This window comes from Caloenas nicobarica, chromosome 27, assembly GCF_036013445.1.
Source record: "Caloenas nicobarica isolate bCalNic1 chromosome 27, bCalNic1.hap1, whole genome shotgun sequence".
Classification (NCBI taxonomy): Eukaryota; Metazoa; Chordata; class Aves; order Columbiformes; family Columbidae; genus Caloenas; species Caloenas nicobarica.
Window position 1 is genome coordinate 5,624,558 of NC_088271.1, and position 14,895 is coordinate 5,639,452.

Here is a 14,895-nt window from a genome sequence, read left to right on the forward strand (position 1 = left end):
AGTGAATCTGCCTGTTGCTTTGGAAAACAGCAGGAAGAAAAGCAGCTCTCTTTGCAGCCCTGGGCTCAGGTGCCAGCCCTGCCTGGGCCCGCGCCAGCCGGCACAGCCCTCCCTGGGGAGGCAGCACCGCCGGCAGCCGGGGCTGGCCCAGGTGGGCTGAAGCTGGGAGGAGCTTCTCCAGCAGCACACTACATGCCTCAACCGAGTGCCCATCACCCTGCCTCTTGTTCGCCCACCTGCACTCTCATCTCCAGCAAAAATTGGCGTTGCTGGTCCCAAACCGGGGAGCTGCATGCCTAGGGTGCAGGGAGGGGGTAAAGATGCCACAGGGATGGTACCCAGCGGCGGCACAGCCAGCGTGGGTGGGCGGAGGAGCCGGGAGGGCACTGGGGAGGGACACCCGGCAGTGGGAGCGCCCGGGGCCACTCGCTGCCTTCCTGCAGATGCACTTGCATCCCCAGGGCCTCAGTTCCCCCAGGTACCGTCTCTGCCCATACCCTTTGGGGCGCGGGAGCCAATGGCTCAGCTGCTTCCCCGGGGTGACACCTCCAGTCCCCAGGGTGCGGCACTGCCTTTCCAAAGATGGGGAAACTGAGGCATGGCACCCGCCAGGCCAGCCTGAAGCAGAGACAGGGTGCGAGAGCGGCCGCTGGGGTCTGGGAAGAGCCCTGTGAGCAGCACGGGGGGCGCGCAGAGAGGACCCGGCCCATGGCCAAGGAGACATCCCCCCACCCCGGGAAGCATCCCGTGGCCAGCAGCGCCAGGGCCACGTGGCTTCCCAGCCGAAACCCCCCTGGGGCTCCAAGGAAAGGAAATGTTTTATGGAACTGGAAAAAAAAAAAGCTTTGCCAACAGGCCCCAGTGCTGCCAGCTTGTCCGCCTGGCCCTGCGTCAGTGCGGGGCCCTGGGGGTGGCCTGCTCCCCAAACCCTGCTCCCAGCACACGGTGGGGATGGCGGCTGTGGGGCAGCAGGGCTCGAGCGGTGCCCAAGACCCAGAGCTTCGCGCAGCCCGCACCCTGGCGTTCCAGCAGGAAGCTGCTGGGTTGTGACGCCCGGACAGTGGCAGCTTGCACCTCCAGGAGTGCAGAGGGAAACTGAGGCAGGAGAGACACCCTGGGGCTGGCACTACCATTTACGTGCCGGGGAGGGCAGGCAGCAGGCAGCCCTGGCTTAGCATCCCCGCTGAGCACCAAGGGAGCTGGGACTAGGCACGGTCCCCTCAGCCCCCTCAGAGGTGAGCCCAGGGCTCTGAGCTTGGCTTTGGCCCCTGATAAAGGTTTTATTTCCCTCTCCAACATATTTTTAGCCCTGCCTCCTCCATCCTGGCCTTTCTGAGGGGGATTAATTCCCTCCCTCCATCATGCAACATTAAACCTGTGGGGGTGCAGAGAGGGGTCTTCAACTCCCTCCCCCGGGTGCCTGCTGGGGGGGACACAGCGCTGGGGGTGTCTCTACACCCTGTGATGGGGAGTGCCACGATGGGCTCACGGTGCTCACGCTGCTGCAAATCCAATCCCCAGTGGGCTGGACCTAGTCACTGGTTAAAAATAGCCCCGGCCTTTCCCGAGGAGCTGATGACCTTGCAGGAGGATCGGCTGCCCCGAGGCTGTGGCAGTGAAGAGTTTACGGCCCCCCCGCAGCCCCATCGCCTTTGCCATGCCACAGACATGCCAGCGGTTCGGCCTCTGTGCCGGTATCTCACAGGCTCCCTTGGGGGTTGGAGACGCCTGCCAGGACCCTCCACCTAGGGATGGGGAAACTGAGGCACAGGGCAGTGACAAGCTCTCCTGGAGAGCAAAGGGAGACAAGGGTGTCCTCAAAGGCTCAGCATTGCCCCAAGCATGGCCGGATCCTGCACCCCGAGCACTTAAGGATGGGACAGCTTTAACTGGGGTGGGGGTTCATCTGCTTTTGGCAGCTCAGCAGAGCCTTCCTGGGGAGATTCAAAGGCTGAGCCTGGCCAGGTCCTATTTCGGGAGGGTTTTGGACACCTCCCAAGTGGCAGGAGCAGGGGCTGGCCCGGACAAAGGGGCTCTGTTTGGGACATCGGGTTCCAGTGGCGCCCAGTGCAGATGCTGGTGGCTGTGGCTGGTCCCCTTGCCTCCTGCCCCAACTTGATCATTCACTCGTCACGCGGGGGATGAGCGCCCCTCTCCCATGTTTGGTGCTGGTCCCCATCTGGAGGTAAACTGAGGCACGGGGTGGGACTGTCCTTGCCTCCTGGGCTGCTGCTGTAACCGCTAAGTGACACTACCATACCGTGGAGACAACTGTGCCAACCTGCCTCGTGATGTGGAGTCCACGAGCCACCAGCCCCGGGCTACTTGCCCGGGCTGGCCCCAGGCCATCCCCTGGGGGAGTCCAAGGTCCCCGAGCGGGGCTGGGCGCTCCAGGAGCCAATACCCCAGCCGCCAGCTCCACGGCAGAGCAGAAGGAAACCCGAGGATCCTGTCAGCTTGACGCCAGTGTGGTGCAGCGGGGTGCCAGTGGGGTGCAGGGCTGCCAGCACCGCTGGCCTTGGGACTGGGGGTGACACGGGCTGAGGGCCTCCCATGTCACCTCAGTCCCCCCACTGCCCACCCCAGGCCCTGGGGGCCTTTGGAAAGCCCCCAGGTTTGGGGGCCGTGGCACCGTTGCCTACCCACAGACGCTCGCATGCTCTCTGCCACATGTAGAGCTGCAAGTGCCCACGTGTGCGCCCATGGGCACCGGGCACAGAAACCTCGAGGATGGGGACCGGCTGAGCAGGCAGGGTCCTCACCACGGTGATGCTGGGCGAGCTCCGGCCGGCTGGCTCCTGTCCCCAGCCCTACCCGGGACACAGCGAGGCCGTCGCTCGGCCCCAGCACTGCTGCTTGGCAGCTCCCCTCTCCAACCAATTCACCACCACAAGGCGAGGAGGCTGGTGAGCACGTCCCAGTTCCCTCCGGCAGTACCTCAGGATGCAATGCAGTCATCGCTAATGCATCTGGACTCATTTACGGAGATGAGAAAATGTTTCCAGGTTTCCCACAAAGTCCCATTAAGATCCCAGTTCCACACTATTTTTAGTGCTCTCATCAACAACGCTTTCGCCAGCCACCCTGGCGCTCTGGGGCCCCGTGGGGCTGGCGGGGGCACCCGGGGCATGCACCCGCTTTTGCGCTGGGACTGGGCAGCTTGAGGGGGTGAACCTCGGCCTCACATTCCCCGACCCAGCAGCTTTGCACCCATGAGCGCACCCCAGCAGTGGGGATGCCCCAGTCTGAGTTTCATTTGAAAGCAGCTGAGGAAGGAAACCTGGTGGGAAACGATAGCGAAAGGCACCCCCAGTCGCTGTGGTGGGCACGGAGCCCCAGGCTGAGGAACCCGGCTCATGGCTGGGGATGGAGAGGGGATGGTGGCACTAGGCGATGCTCGTTGGGGCTGGGCATGCCACTGGCAGCACAGGGTCACAGCCTACAGCACCAGTTTGTCACCCAGCAATGGCCAAACCACCCTTCCCCCACCAGCAACTCCTGGTCCCCTGGCAGCACCTCCCCGCTGAGGCACTGGGTGCCCACAGGGCTCCTGACGGAGCTGGTGAGGGCAGGCACGGATCCTGCCCTCGGCCCTGCACCCCCCGGGCTATCTATAGCCATGACCTCAGCGGGATCTGGGGCAGGTGCCCGGCCGTGCATCCTCACTTCTTGGCAGGGCTGCCGCCACAGCCCCCACCTGCTAAAGAGCTGCCGCCAAGCCGGGGCTTTTATCCCATACGCCTGCTAATCCGATTGGATTCGGTGTCAGGGGCTGCCCATGGTGGTTCGCAAAGGCTATTTCCAGAGACGGCCGCAGCCAAGCAATGGAGAACGCCAGCCGGCAAGGGCAGACGGCGGGACCAGGTGTCGCTGTGTTAGGTGACAGGGTCTGACCCCAGGGCCTGGAGGAGAGGGACGTGAGCAACCCGGCTCTGAAGGAGGTCGAGCAGGGGACGTCCCCGTGCGGGCAGGGGTGACCTGAGGACACCCTGCAGCTGCATCCCGCGGGCGTCGGGGTCGCAGCCTCCCGCAGAGCCGGGGGGGAGGGCACCTGCGGGGAGGGACCTGCTTGCTCTCCGCCCATGTCCCCGGGGAAAGTGGGGAAGGGGTGGCCCAGAGGAGGGGAATTTCCCCGGCTTTTTTCTTCAACAAACTCCTCGGCTTGTGCAATTAGAGAAATTTGTTTAACAAACTCCCGGGGGAGCGGAGCGGGAAGGTGGGGTGGCACACGGCCAGGGGCGCTGCTCGCACAGGCCCGCTCGCTCCCGCCCGCGCTTTGATCAGCGGCGCTTGGCTGGGGGAGCAGACGGGGTCCCCGCAGCCAGACGACGGCCTGAGCTGCGCTGTGCCCCATTAAGCGCCTCAGCAAACCGGGGCTTTGCAGCCCCCTCCTCTCCCTCAGCTCCATCCTGCCGGCCTCACGCTCACCGGGGCAGCACGGCCCCGTCACCCCGCTGCACCCCAACCTCCCAGGCCGCACGTGCGCACACACGCGTGTGCCCCGGCGCGCCCGTGTGCGCAGTGTCGGCTGGCGGGCAGGCGCAGGCTCCAGGTGTGCGCCTGTGCACGCTCACGCTCCCTCTCTTTCTCGTGCGATGCCATTTCCATCAAAAACCCTTTACTCTGCACTTTTCGCCAGCGCCGCTTCATTGGTATTCACGCTGTGCTGCTCGCCTGTCCTGGTGCACAGGTTACTAAAAGCGATTTTGTGGCGCAGCGCGGCAGGGGTCACATTACAGCCTGCGCCGTCTCGCTTTCCCGAATCATTGGGCAGGAGCCAGGGGACGGCGGGAGAGGGGTGCAGGATCCGGCACACCACAGCTCCCACCCAGCGACTGTGGGACAAAGCAGCCCCGTCGCGTGCGGTACCGGGGCGAGGCGGGCAGGCAGCAGGGAGCTTTGCAGCAAACAGGGTGACGGGTGGCTCCCCCAAGAGAGGACCCTCCACCTGCCCTGGCAGGCCCCCAGCCCTGGCACAAGGTGGGGCTGAGCAGAGAGTGGGGCATACGCTTGGCATTGCCATCACCCTCGCCGCTGATGGCTGGGTGAGGCCTGGGTGACATCCACCATGTCCCCAGCAGGGCTGTGCCCCCAGGACAGCATCCTTGGGTGAGGCGGGAGGAGCGGCGCCTCTCATTTTGGGGCTGGTTTGGGGAAAGGGGAAACGTCTGAGTGGAAAATCAACATTTCTCTCTCTGGATTTTTTTTTCCTTTGAAAGCAAAAATATTTCTTGGTTTTTCATGATCAGAAACATGTTGGGGGTTTTTTTTGGACAACAGCCGGTCAAATACCATTTCCCCGTGAAGGGAATGCAGGGGCCCTTTGCAAGGAGAGCAAAAGCCTTCTTAAAAAACAAGATTAAAACCCCCAGTTTTTTAAAAAATCCACCTGGCCAGGGACTTGAACAAAGTCCCAGGGAAGAGAGGTCAGCAGGAGGGATGGACCCTGGCATTTCTGTGCCAGACAGCGCAGCCTAAGGGTGCCACGGCCCGTCCTGGAGCGGCGGTACTGGCTGGGAGGGTGATGCCCACAGCAGGCAGCCTGAAGCCCGGGCCTGGGGATTTTGCCCAAAACGTTGATTAGACTTGGCTGCTGGCTGGGGAAGGGAGGATTAATGCGCTTTTAAAGCAGTGGCGAGTTAACTGAGAAATCAATCCTTGGCAAGGGCTGGGCCACGGGTCCCCCAGTGCGTGAGCACGGCCGCACCTGGGCTGTGGGATCCTTTCCCGGCTCCTCTCCAGGACTTGGGAAGCGCCGGGCCCTGGCGGCCAGCGCAGGGCGTTGGGTCCCGGCCAAGCTGGCACGGCGCGGCGCGGCCGCGGGGGATGCCTGCCCAGGGCCGACTTGATGGATGGTGAGCCCAGCCGCCCGTCCAGGAGTGAGCCAGGCTCCGGGATGCCTGTGGGGACCCTGTACATTCCCACCCTGCAGCTGGCACATCCCAGGGGTCCCTGCCCCCTCCCCAAGGGTGACACTGTCTCTTGGTGCCCAGCTGGCCAGGGCAGAGAGAGAGGCTGAGCTCAGGCTCTTCCCTGTGCTAGTTTGGTGCACCCAAAGGTGCTTCAGTACCCAACACCCACGAGGGTTTTGCAGTGGGCACCTCCCATGAGGCTGTTCCCCTCTTGAGCTCAGCACAGCCAGCAGCCCCCAGCCGTGACGTGAGGACGACACCGGTGATGCCACGTGGCGCGAGCTCGATGTGGCAGGGCTGAGTACCCACCAATGCCCTGGCTGCTCCCCATCGTCTTTGCCGCCCTGTCCTGACCTGCACGGCGCACCCTGAGGTGCCACGGGAGAAATCTCTGCCCCGCGGGTCCCCAAGGAGCGGATCGCACCCCTGCCGCCCCGAGGCCCTGCCTGCACCCCCGGGGCCGGGCGCAGGGACTGAGGGGACGGGAGGCCCCCGGCCCCTCCTGCGAGCACTCAGCCCCCTTGGCCGTGCTCAGTGTCGGCACCGCCATCCCTGCGTAGGAAGAGACACAGCCCAGCCGGGGGCGGCAGGCAGGCAGCCAGCCTCACAGGCAGATATCTTGTGTCCCTCTCCAGTCCTCCTTCTTCCTCTCCAGCGAAGGACCCTGGGGACGCTCCCCATCATCACCATCATCCCCATCCCTGCCATCTAGGGCTCGGTAGTGTCCAGGGAACAGGCATGGGGAAGGCTGGCACAGGCCGCACTGGGCCAGGAAAGCTGACAAGCAGGCAGGGCAAGACGTCCCTGTCCCCAGGGCCATACTTGGCCAGCCCCAGGGAGCCGTGCCTTGCAGGGACCTGCGTCCATCACCCCTCGGGCAGGGGGCACTGTCCCTCACTTCCCGCCTCCAGGCCCTCCCCACCACACACAGCCCTGGCCTGGGATGGACCCCTTGCTGCCACCATGGCAGTTTTCCCCTGGGGCTCTCAATCTCCTGGTGCTGCCTGGGGGAGCTGCCTTTCACATCCTTTGCTGCACATCAGCACAGCTCCTCTGCCACCGAGCCTCACCGCACCGGCACTGCCCTGTCCACACCACACCGCGCTGGCCACGCTGCAGCCACCCCTGCAAGAGGAGAAGAAACTGTCTGGTCAAAGCAGGCTCAGGCTATGGCTCCCAGCATCCATCCCCAGCACACCCAGGCTTGGGGGAATAAAAAAGCACAAAAGCAAGTTATTCCTTGCTCACTTCAAGACAGCCAGGCAGTGAGCTGGGCCCCGGCGGCCGGGCTTTGTTCGGCGAGCTGCAAAGGCGCGCGCATGCTCGCAGCGCTGGGCACGCGGTGGGTTCGCTCCCTGCCCTGATGCAGAGGCAACTGCAGGCACGGAGGGAAGCGCAGGCAGGGCAGAGCTGCCCGGGAAGGTGAATTACTGGTGGGTGCCTCGGCGTGCTGGAGAAAGGCGGCTGATTTATTGTGCAAGGCCCCAGCCAAGTTCAAGGAGACGCAGTGGAGAATGGTGCAGCACGAATGCCGGACACCCGGCTGCTCGGCTCTCACCCGATGGCATGTCTCGTGCAGCAGGCCTTATCCTACCCACTCATCCCTGCTCTCTGATCCAGCCTTGTAAGCTGCACTTAAAACAGGATCTATTTTCCCGGGTGAGGATTTAAGATCAGCTTGGGCAGAAGCAGCAGGGTCCTTGGCAGCGCTGCCGGCGCAAGCAGCGGGGCAGGACTAGCTGGGGCAGGCGGGCACCGCGCGGCAGGCGCCTCATGGGGAAAGCGAGGATCTCCCGAAGGTTGCATTTAAAGAACGGCCTCATTGTTTTTCCCAAACAATACTCAGCAGATGGGAGAATTGAAAGTGTGTTGCAACCTTCCCTCTCTCCCCCCGCCGTGCCCTGCTCGCTGCTCCCATCCTTTGGCAGCCGATCTGAGCTCCCGGCTGGAAACCAGTTCGCTGGAGCTACTGGTGGAGGGGGCGAGCACTGGCGCTCCCTCCTCTCGCTGAAAAGCCACACAACTTTCAGGAAGGAGGTTTGCCAAAGGATGCCCCAGTGGGATGCGCCCAGTGGGCAGCTCCCCACTACAGCCACGTGCTCGAGCCAGTGGTGGCAGCCAGGTGATGTGCAAAGCCAACTGGCAACGGCCAGGGAGAGATGAGGTCCCCCTCGGTACCCAGGAGACGTGGCTGTGATCGGGCCACAATGCCTCTCGCAGCCCGGCTCTGTCCCCTGGGCACTGCGGCGTGCCCGTTTCCCTGGGTGCTGATGGTGGCTGCCAGTACAGAGGTTTGTGCCGGGCCAGCTTGGCTGGGCTGCCCCCTGAAGCCACCAGGACTTGGTGCCGCCAGCTATGGCATGTGCAGGGGCTCGCGCCTGGTCACCAGTTCTCAGCTGGGTGGTGTGGGCACGTTGCCTCGGCAGCGAAACCAGCCTCCAAGGATGCATCCGAGCAAAGCGGTGGGAGCCAGGTGAGGAGCCTGCTGAGGTGCAGCCGAAGACCCTCTTGTCTCTCCTGGGCCCCAGCAAACCCACGGAGCCTGGGAGAAGGTCTCTGGCTGGACCCCAGCAGGACGCCCGGCTCACGCCGCTCTGGCTGCGTTTGAGGCCGAATCCCAGCACACCTCGCTCCCAGCCCACACGTACCAGAGTGGGGGGCTCAGGGAGCGCCAGGGCAACTGTCAGGTGCGGAGACGAGCCACAGGTTTGCAGGAGCATCATGGGTCATAAAATCTGCACACCTGCCTCCTCAGAAGCATCCCAAATACCTGCCCCTCACAACCCCATTGCAGGTCCAGGAGCCAGAGATAACCATTATGGCTCTGGAAGCACCACCGGCTCCCCGGCAGCATCTCCCAAGAGACACACGTGTGGAGCCAGTGGTGGGTGCTTAGCGCCGGCGTTATTTCAGAGTCCTGGCAGCCAGAGTCCTCCCCCGCTTCCCCGTGGGCAGGGTGAGGCCTCGTGCATGGCGGCGATGCCGGAGCCGCTTCCCTGCTAATCCAGGCAGCTCCCTCTTGACTTCCTGGCCGATCTGCGAGGGGGGACAGGGGTGAGCTGGGGGAGCGGGAGGATGTCCCCAAGCATGACCAGGGAGCTGAGGAAGGCACAAAGTCACCCTCCTTGCCTAACGGGAGACTCAGCGGGAGCCCTGGCCAGGACTGTGTTGTGGACAATGCCAGGGCTATTTTGGTGCTGTTGCTTTGCCAAGCCCCAGCTTGGACCAGCTCCGGCTGGGAAGGGCGGCTGCCCGAGTGGTAGCCGGGGTCAGAGCGCCCATGCCAGGCTTGAGGAGCCAGCAGCAGCGGTAGCGGCGGGGAGATGCGCGAAGGCAGCGGCAGGGCGGCTCCCGCACACGTTCCAATGTATCCACATCACCATCCAGGGCTCCCGAGCCCGGGCGAGCCTCCCCGCCGCGCGGGTGGGATGGGAACGGCTCAGCTGGCGGCGAGGGGAGCGGTGGGGGGGCTGGATCCGGTAGGTGCAGACAATGTCTGATCCCATCCAAGCTAGGCTGGATTGAAACTGAGGCTACACCAGGGCAAGGAGGGGGAAACCGGAGCCTTCCCTGCGCAAAGGCGACAGGGCGGAGGCCGGGATCCGCGGAGGGAAAACCAGCTCCCCCTCGTCGGCTGGGCGAAGAGCTGGGAACAGCACGGGGTTGTGAGCAGAACGGCTCCTGCCAGCCCTGGCCAGCGACTGCACGGCTTCCCACATCAGACCAGCACTGTTAGCTGGCAACAACGGGCTCTGCCAACCCAGTGCCGGCTGGAGACGGGGATAGCAAGGAGGTGGTGGGACCCATGGGAAAGATGGAGAGGAGGGAAATAAAGGAAAATAAAGGAGAAATAGAAAAAAAGAAAAAGGAGAGGAGAGAAGAAGAGAAAAAGAAAAAGGAAAAAAGAAAAAGAAAAAGGAAAGAAGAAAAAGAAAAAAGAAAAAAAGAGAAAAGAGAAAAGAAAAGAGAAAAGAGAAAAAAGAAAAAAGAAAAAAAGAAAAAAGAAAAAAGAAAAAAGAAGAAAAGAAAAAAAGAAAAAAGAAAAAAAGAAAAAAGAAAAAAAGAAAAAAAGAAAAAAAGAAAAAAGAAAAAAAGAAAAAAGAAAAAAAGAAAAAAAGAAAAAAAGACAGACCGAGGTGTGACCCTTGCCAAGTCAACCACACGACAGGGAGCACCATCCTGAGGGTCATTAGAGCAGCCCCAGCACTGCCCACCGTGCCCATGCCCATCGGTGCCCACGCTTGTGCCCGCACCGTCATCGGGCTCACAGGCTGCACTGCACCCAGCGAGAGCCAGAGCTGAGGCAGGACCCCGTGCTGCCCTCCGGCACAACGCAGGTGCCATGGTGCTGCCAAGGGGACCCCCCTGAACCCTCAAGGGGCAGCTGAGTCCAAGCCCCTGCCGTAGGGCCAGATCCTGCCCGCAGCTCCAGCCCAAGGGATGAGACCTTGCAGGACAATCCCTGGTGCGGGCACAGGGGTCCGGCAATAGCAGCCTCCCCCGGAGGTGGGGTGCGGCACGAGGCTGGATTTGGAGCGGGCAGTGGCTGCCAGCAGGGAAGAGGTTACGAGCCGGGGGGTGGGGGGAAGCTGCCTGCTCAATAATTAAATAAATATCAGCGATCAATAAGGACAGAGCAAAGGCAGAGCCGCAGCGGTCATGCTGCGGGCTAGGGGGGATCCCCAAAGTCTCCCCACTGCAGCCATACCAGCTTGGGGGGGAGGCTTTGGGGACACCCCCCTTGCTGGCACCTGGGCCTTGGCACAGCCACCCTGCCGCGCACCACTGGGCCACGTCGGCGTGGCCTGGAGTGACACCAGTGTCCCCATGCACAGGCTCAGGGCTGCCCCTCGACATCTCTATGTGCAGACAGGGGCTGACATCGCCCCTCACCCCGGAGACTGAGAGGGTGCCCCCCACATCCTGCCATGCACGACCCCCACCGCCCTCTTTGCTGCCAGCACGGCATGGTGCAGCCAGTTGCAAATTGTCCCAAACTCGGAGGATTTTGAAGAAAAAGCCTGTGTGTGTGTCCCCCACACACACACCTTCTTGCACCCCACCATGTGCAGTCGGGCTGCTGGCAGGGGGGAAGGAAAAAGTTTCATGCTACGCAAGAGGCGACACGGCCGAGGCCGAACCCGCAGCGCAGAGCCCCCTCCCAGCCTCCCCGAGCCCAACCAGGGACCCTCACCCTCCACCGCGTCCCCCCACAACCCCAAAGTCGGCGGCTTCCCCGCACCACCCACCTCTGGGCGCAGTGAAAAAAAAATAAAGCCCAAACCACAATGCAACCTTCCCCCTCCTACCGCGTCCCAAGTGAAAGTGGAGGCAGAAAAAACCCCTAAAAGCACCAGAAACACCCAGAAAAACCTTAAAAAAGGCATGGAGGGGGGGAACCAAGAGGGAAACGCGGCTCATCCAAGCAGTCCCACACCAGCCCCAACCCACCCTTTCCCTGTTACGATTATTTTTATCGAGGGGGGTGTCTTTTCTTTTTCTTTCTTTTTTTCTTTTTTTTTTTTTTTTTGGCATTGCAACTGTAAAAGTCTGTTGCAGCGAAGGGGGCAAGGCGGGGGGACACGGGAGGGGGTTACCTGGGTCAGGCAGAGAGGAGACGAGTACATCCCGAGCCGTGCTGGGAAAGTGGCAAATTGCAGGGCTGAGACTCAAGGCGTAAAAGTTACTGAGTCATTTCGGAGGCTGGAGCGGTCCGGGCGTTTTTTCTCTCTCTCCTCCGGAGCGGCTCTGCGGGGCCCGGGGGGGGGCAGCCGTGCAGGGGGGGCGGCCCCGCGGGAGGACAGGGGGCCGAAGAGGAAATGAAAAGGGTCCAACTTTCACCTCCCCTTCCAAAAAAAAATTAAAAACAAATAAAAAGTAATTCCCCCCCCTTGGAAAATAAAGCGCTTTTTCTGTTCTTGTTGTCTGTTGGGGGGGGACGTTTTAAAGAAGCAAAAGGCTCATCTTCGCCCGGGGGGGTGTCGAGGGGGTCCGCACCCAGCCTGCAGGCAGGGGCAGCGGGGAAGTTAGAGGGGAAGCGGCTCCATCCGAGACACGGGCAGCGGAGAGAGGGAGGAAAGAAAGAATGAGAAAATGAAAAAAAAAAAAAAACCACGAAGAAAAAAAAAAAAGGAGCGAGGAATGAAGTGACGTTATGAAAAAAGCCCATCCCAAAATATTACATCCCATTTAAAGATGTAGGAACCCCCTTTGGCTCGCAGGGACGAGGCGCTGCGGGGCAGCGGCGAGAGGGGGAGGGACGAGCCGCCCCCCCCCAGCCCCCCCCCCGCCCCGGCCGGGCAGCGCCGGGCGAGCTGCCCCTTTTTAAAAAATTAATTATTATTATTATTTAATAAACGGAGCCAATACGTCCAGGGGAGAGAAAAAAAAAACCCTGCAGATTCATGTGCAACTTCTGGGCAGCAGCAGCGGGAGACGCTGCCCCGGTGGGAGGGGGGATGCCGTCCGCACCTCTCCGCGCCAGCCCCGCGCTCCCTCCCGCCGCATCCCCGCTCCGCCCGCGGACAGACGCTTATTTCCTCCCCCCCCCCCCCTTATTTAGCGACCGGCAGCATCTCGACGCTCTTCCCCAGCGCCGCGGGGGTGTTGGGGGGGGGGAAGCGCCACGGGCAGCCCCGCGTCCCTCCCCGCCCCGAGCGCACAAAGAGAAAGGAAAAAAAAAAGCGGAGCCCTGCGCCCGGCAAACTCCAAACCGCAAGTTCTCACTCCTGCAACACCACCGCCACCAACCAATTCTGCAGCCTTTAATAAAACCTAATTAGAGAGCGAACGAGGGCGAGAGCCACGTACAGAAAAACAAAGGGAATCCCCGGCTCCTAATTGTGAAAGTGAGTTTCAGCCCCGCAGGATGGCGGGCAGCAGCCTCCCGAGGCTGGCGATTTATTTAGCCCCGCTCTCACCTCCCTTCAGACACGCATATATGTTTCTTTTCTTTTTTTTTTTTTTAATTGCTCCCTGCAGTGACCTGAAATACAGGCAGGGACCGCTGCCCGCTCCGAGCCGCTCCCGGCTGCGGGGCCGCGGCTCCAGCCCTGCCTCGCTCTCCCCAAAGGAAAAAAACCCGTGTTTTTCTGACTTTTTTTCCCCGCTCTGCCGGGGCAGACAACCCTGCCAGACCCTCTCCTTGCATAACTGATCTTCACTCGCAACTTTTGCCGGCCCCTGGAGAACGATCTCCGGTCTGAGCTTTTGGGGTTTACGCCCTCCCTGCTTCCCCCCCTGTATGAAAACCAAGCCCGGAGGCATCCCCGCTCCCGCGGGATGCGGCTCCGCGCAAACTTCGCCCGCTCCATCCTCCCCCCATGGCCGCTGCCCCCGGGGTGGCTGCGGTGGGGGCGGCCGGGGGGGCCGCGCCGCTGCGCTTCCCCCCATGGCCTGGCAGGAGGCGAAGCAGGAAAAGCCCAGCACGGCGGGGACGGGGAGATCTTTTTATTCTTACATCGAGGACGGTGATTTATTTTTTTTGCCCCTTCCCCCCCCACCTCCCGCCTCGGGTGCGGGCAGCGCGGCCCCGGCGCAGCGCGGACTTGAGCGCGACCCTCCCGGGCGTCACTTCCAAGTTCAAGTCGGTGCGGCTGGCAGCCTCTCCGCCCCTTTTTTCGCGGCCATTTTCAGTTCCATCCAGCCCTCCGCGGGCTGCAGAGCCCCCCCCGCGCCGCGACCTCCCCGCCGGGCGGCTCCCGCCTCCGCCCCCCCCCCCCCTTTATACCGCGGGGAGGGGTGGGCAGGGGGAGGAGAAACGGCGGCAACTTCCCTCCGCCACCCCGGCACCCCCTCCCGCCCCCCCGCGGCTCCCCCCGCGCCCCGGGGCACCGGGTTGAACTCCGCTCCCAGCCCCGCCGCCCCCTCCCCGGCAGCCAACTTTTGCTGCGGGGTGCACACGCAAATACACGCACACGGGGGGGGGGGGGGAGACGAGGAAAGTAGAAGAGAAAACGAAAGTGTCATGGGACCTACCATAGCCAAGTGCAATTAACGGGCTTCCAAGTTGCTGCGAAGAGCAAAGCAAAGAGGGTGGGTATTTTTGGTATTTTGTTCTAAAACGTGTGTTTTCCACCGAGCCGAAGGAGATGGAAAAAAACCGTTGCCCCCAGAAATAAGAAAAAAAAATTTAAAACCCCAATAATAATAAAAGCTCCTCCCCAAGGCCACCGGCAAAGTGTCCTCTGCGGGCGGTCAGCCTCTCTCCGGCTCCGTCTCGCTGCCGGGGGCCATGCTCCGGCCTCAGCGCGTCGGGAGCCGGGCCGGGCCGGGCTCCGGGCCGCCGGGCATGGGCCGGGCCGGCAGCCGCCGGCGGCGAGTTCCGGGTGGGCTGCGGGAGGCGGCGGCGGGGCCGGCGGGCGGCGCGGGGCGGCGGGAGCGCGGTGCCCGCACCCAGCCCGGCCTCATGCGCCGCGGGGGTGGCGGGCCTGGGGGGGAAGGGGGGGGGGACGGGCGTGCGATGGTTATTTTTGGAAGGCAAGAAAAAAAAAAAATTTTTTTTTTTTTTTTAAATAATAGTAATAATAATTAAAAATAAAAACAACCAAAAAAACGGGGAGAGGGCCGGGCTGCGCCTAGGGCAAAGCAGAGCTGGCATCCCCCCCGCCCCTCCCCAGCGAAGCCCAACTCCGGCCGGGCACGGCTCCTCCTCGCAGCCCGCAGAGCCCCGGCCCCATCGCCGCCACCGCCTCCTCCCGCCGCGCCGCCTCCTCCTCCTCCTCCTCCTCCTCTGCCTCCTCCCCTCGCCCAGGGCACCGGCGGCGCTGCGAAGGGGAGGACGCTCCCGGTGCGGGGGCGGGGAGGGAGAGGGAGGAGGAGGAGGAGGAGGAGGAAGGCCCCGGCCCCGCTCGCCCGGCAGCGCGACGGCGGCCCCCGGATGGTGCTGGTAGGTGGCGGGGGCTGCGTCGCGGCCCCCCCGGGGCCGCCTCCCCCGGCCCTGCCCGGCGCGGGGGGGGGGGGAAGGAGGGAGGGATGAGGGGGG

At 62.8% G+C, this 14,895-nt stretch overlaps 1 protein-coding gene across 4 annotated transcripts in view; it reads right to left on the reverse strand.

The window, feature by feature from the left end:
* The window catches only part of NFIC (nuclear factor I C), a 46,152-nt gene extending 31,885 nt beyond the window's left edge, over positions 1-14,267 (reverse strand). The window contains exon 1 of one of the 4 annotated variants that reach the window (XM_065652717.1): positions 13,890-14,267. In XM_065652717.1, the coding sequence (XP_065508789.1) occupies positions 13,890-13,892 (3 nt within the window). In that variant the 5' untranslated portion in view covers positions 13,893-14,267. Of the gene's footprint in view, positions 1-11,509; positions 12,144-13,889 lie in introns of those variants that run through there. The other 3 variants (XM_065652716.1, XM_065652719.1, XM_065652718.1) reach the window with 3 other exon arrangements.
* Between the last annotated feature and the right edge of the window lie 628 nt (positions 14,268-14,895).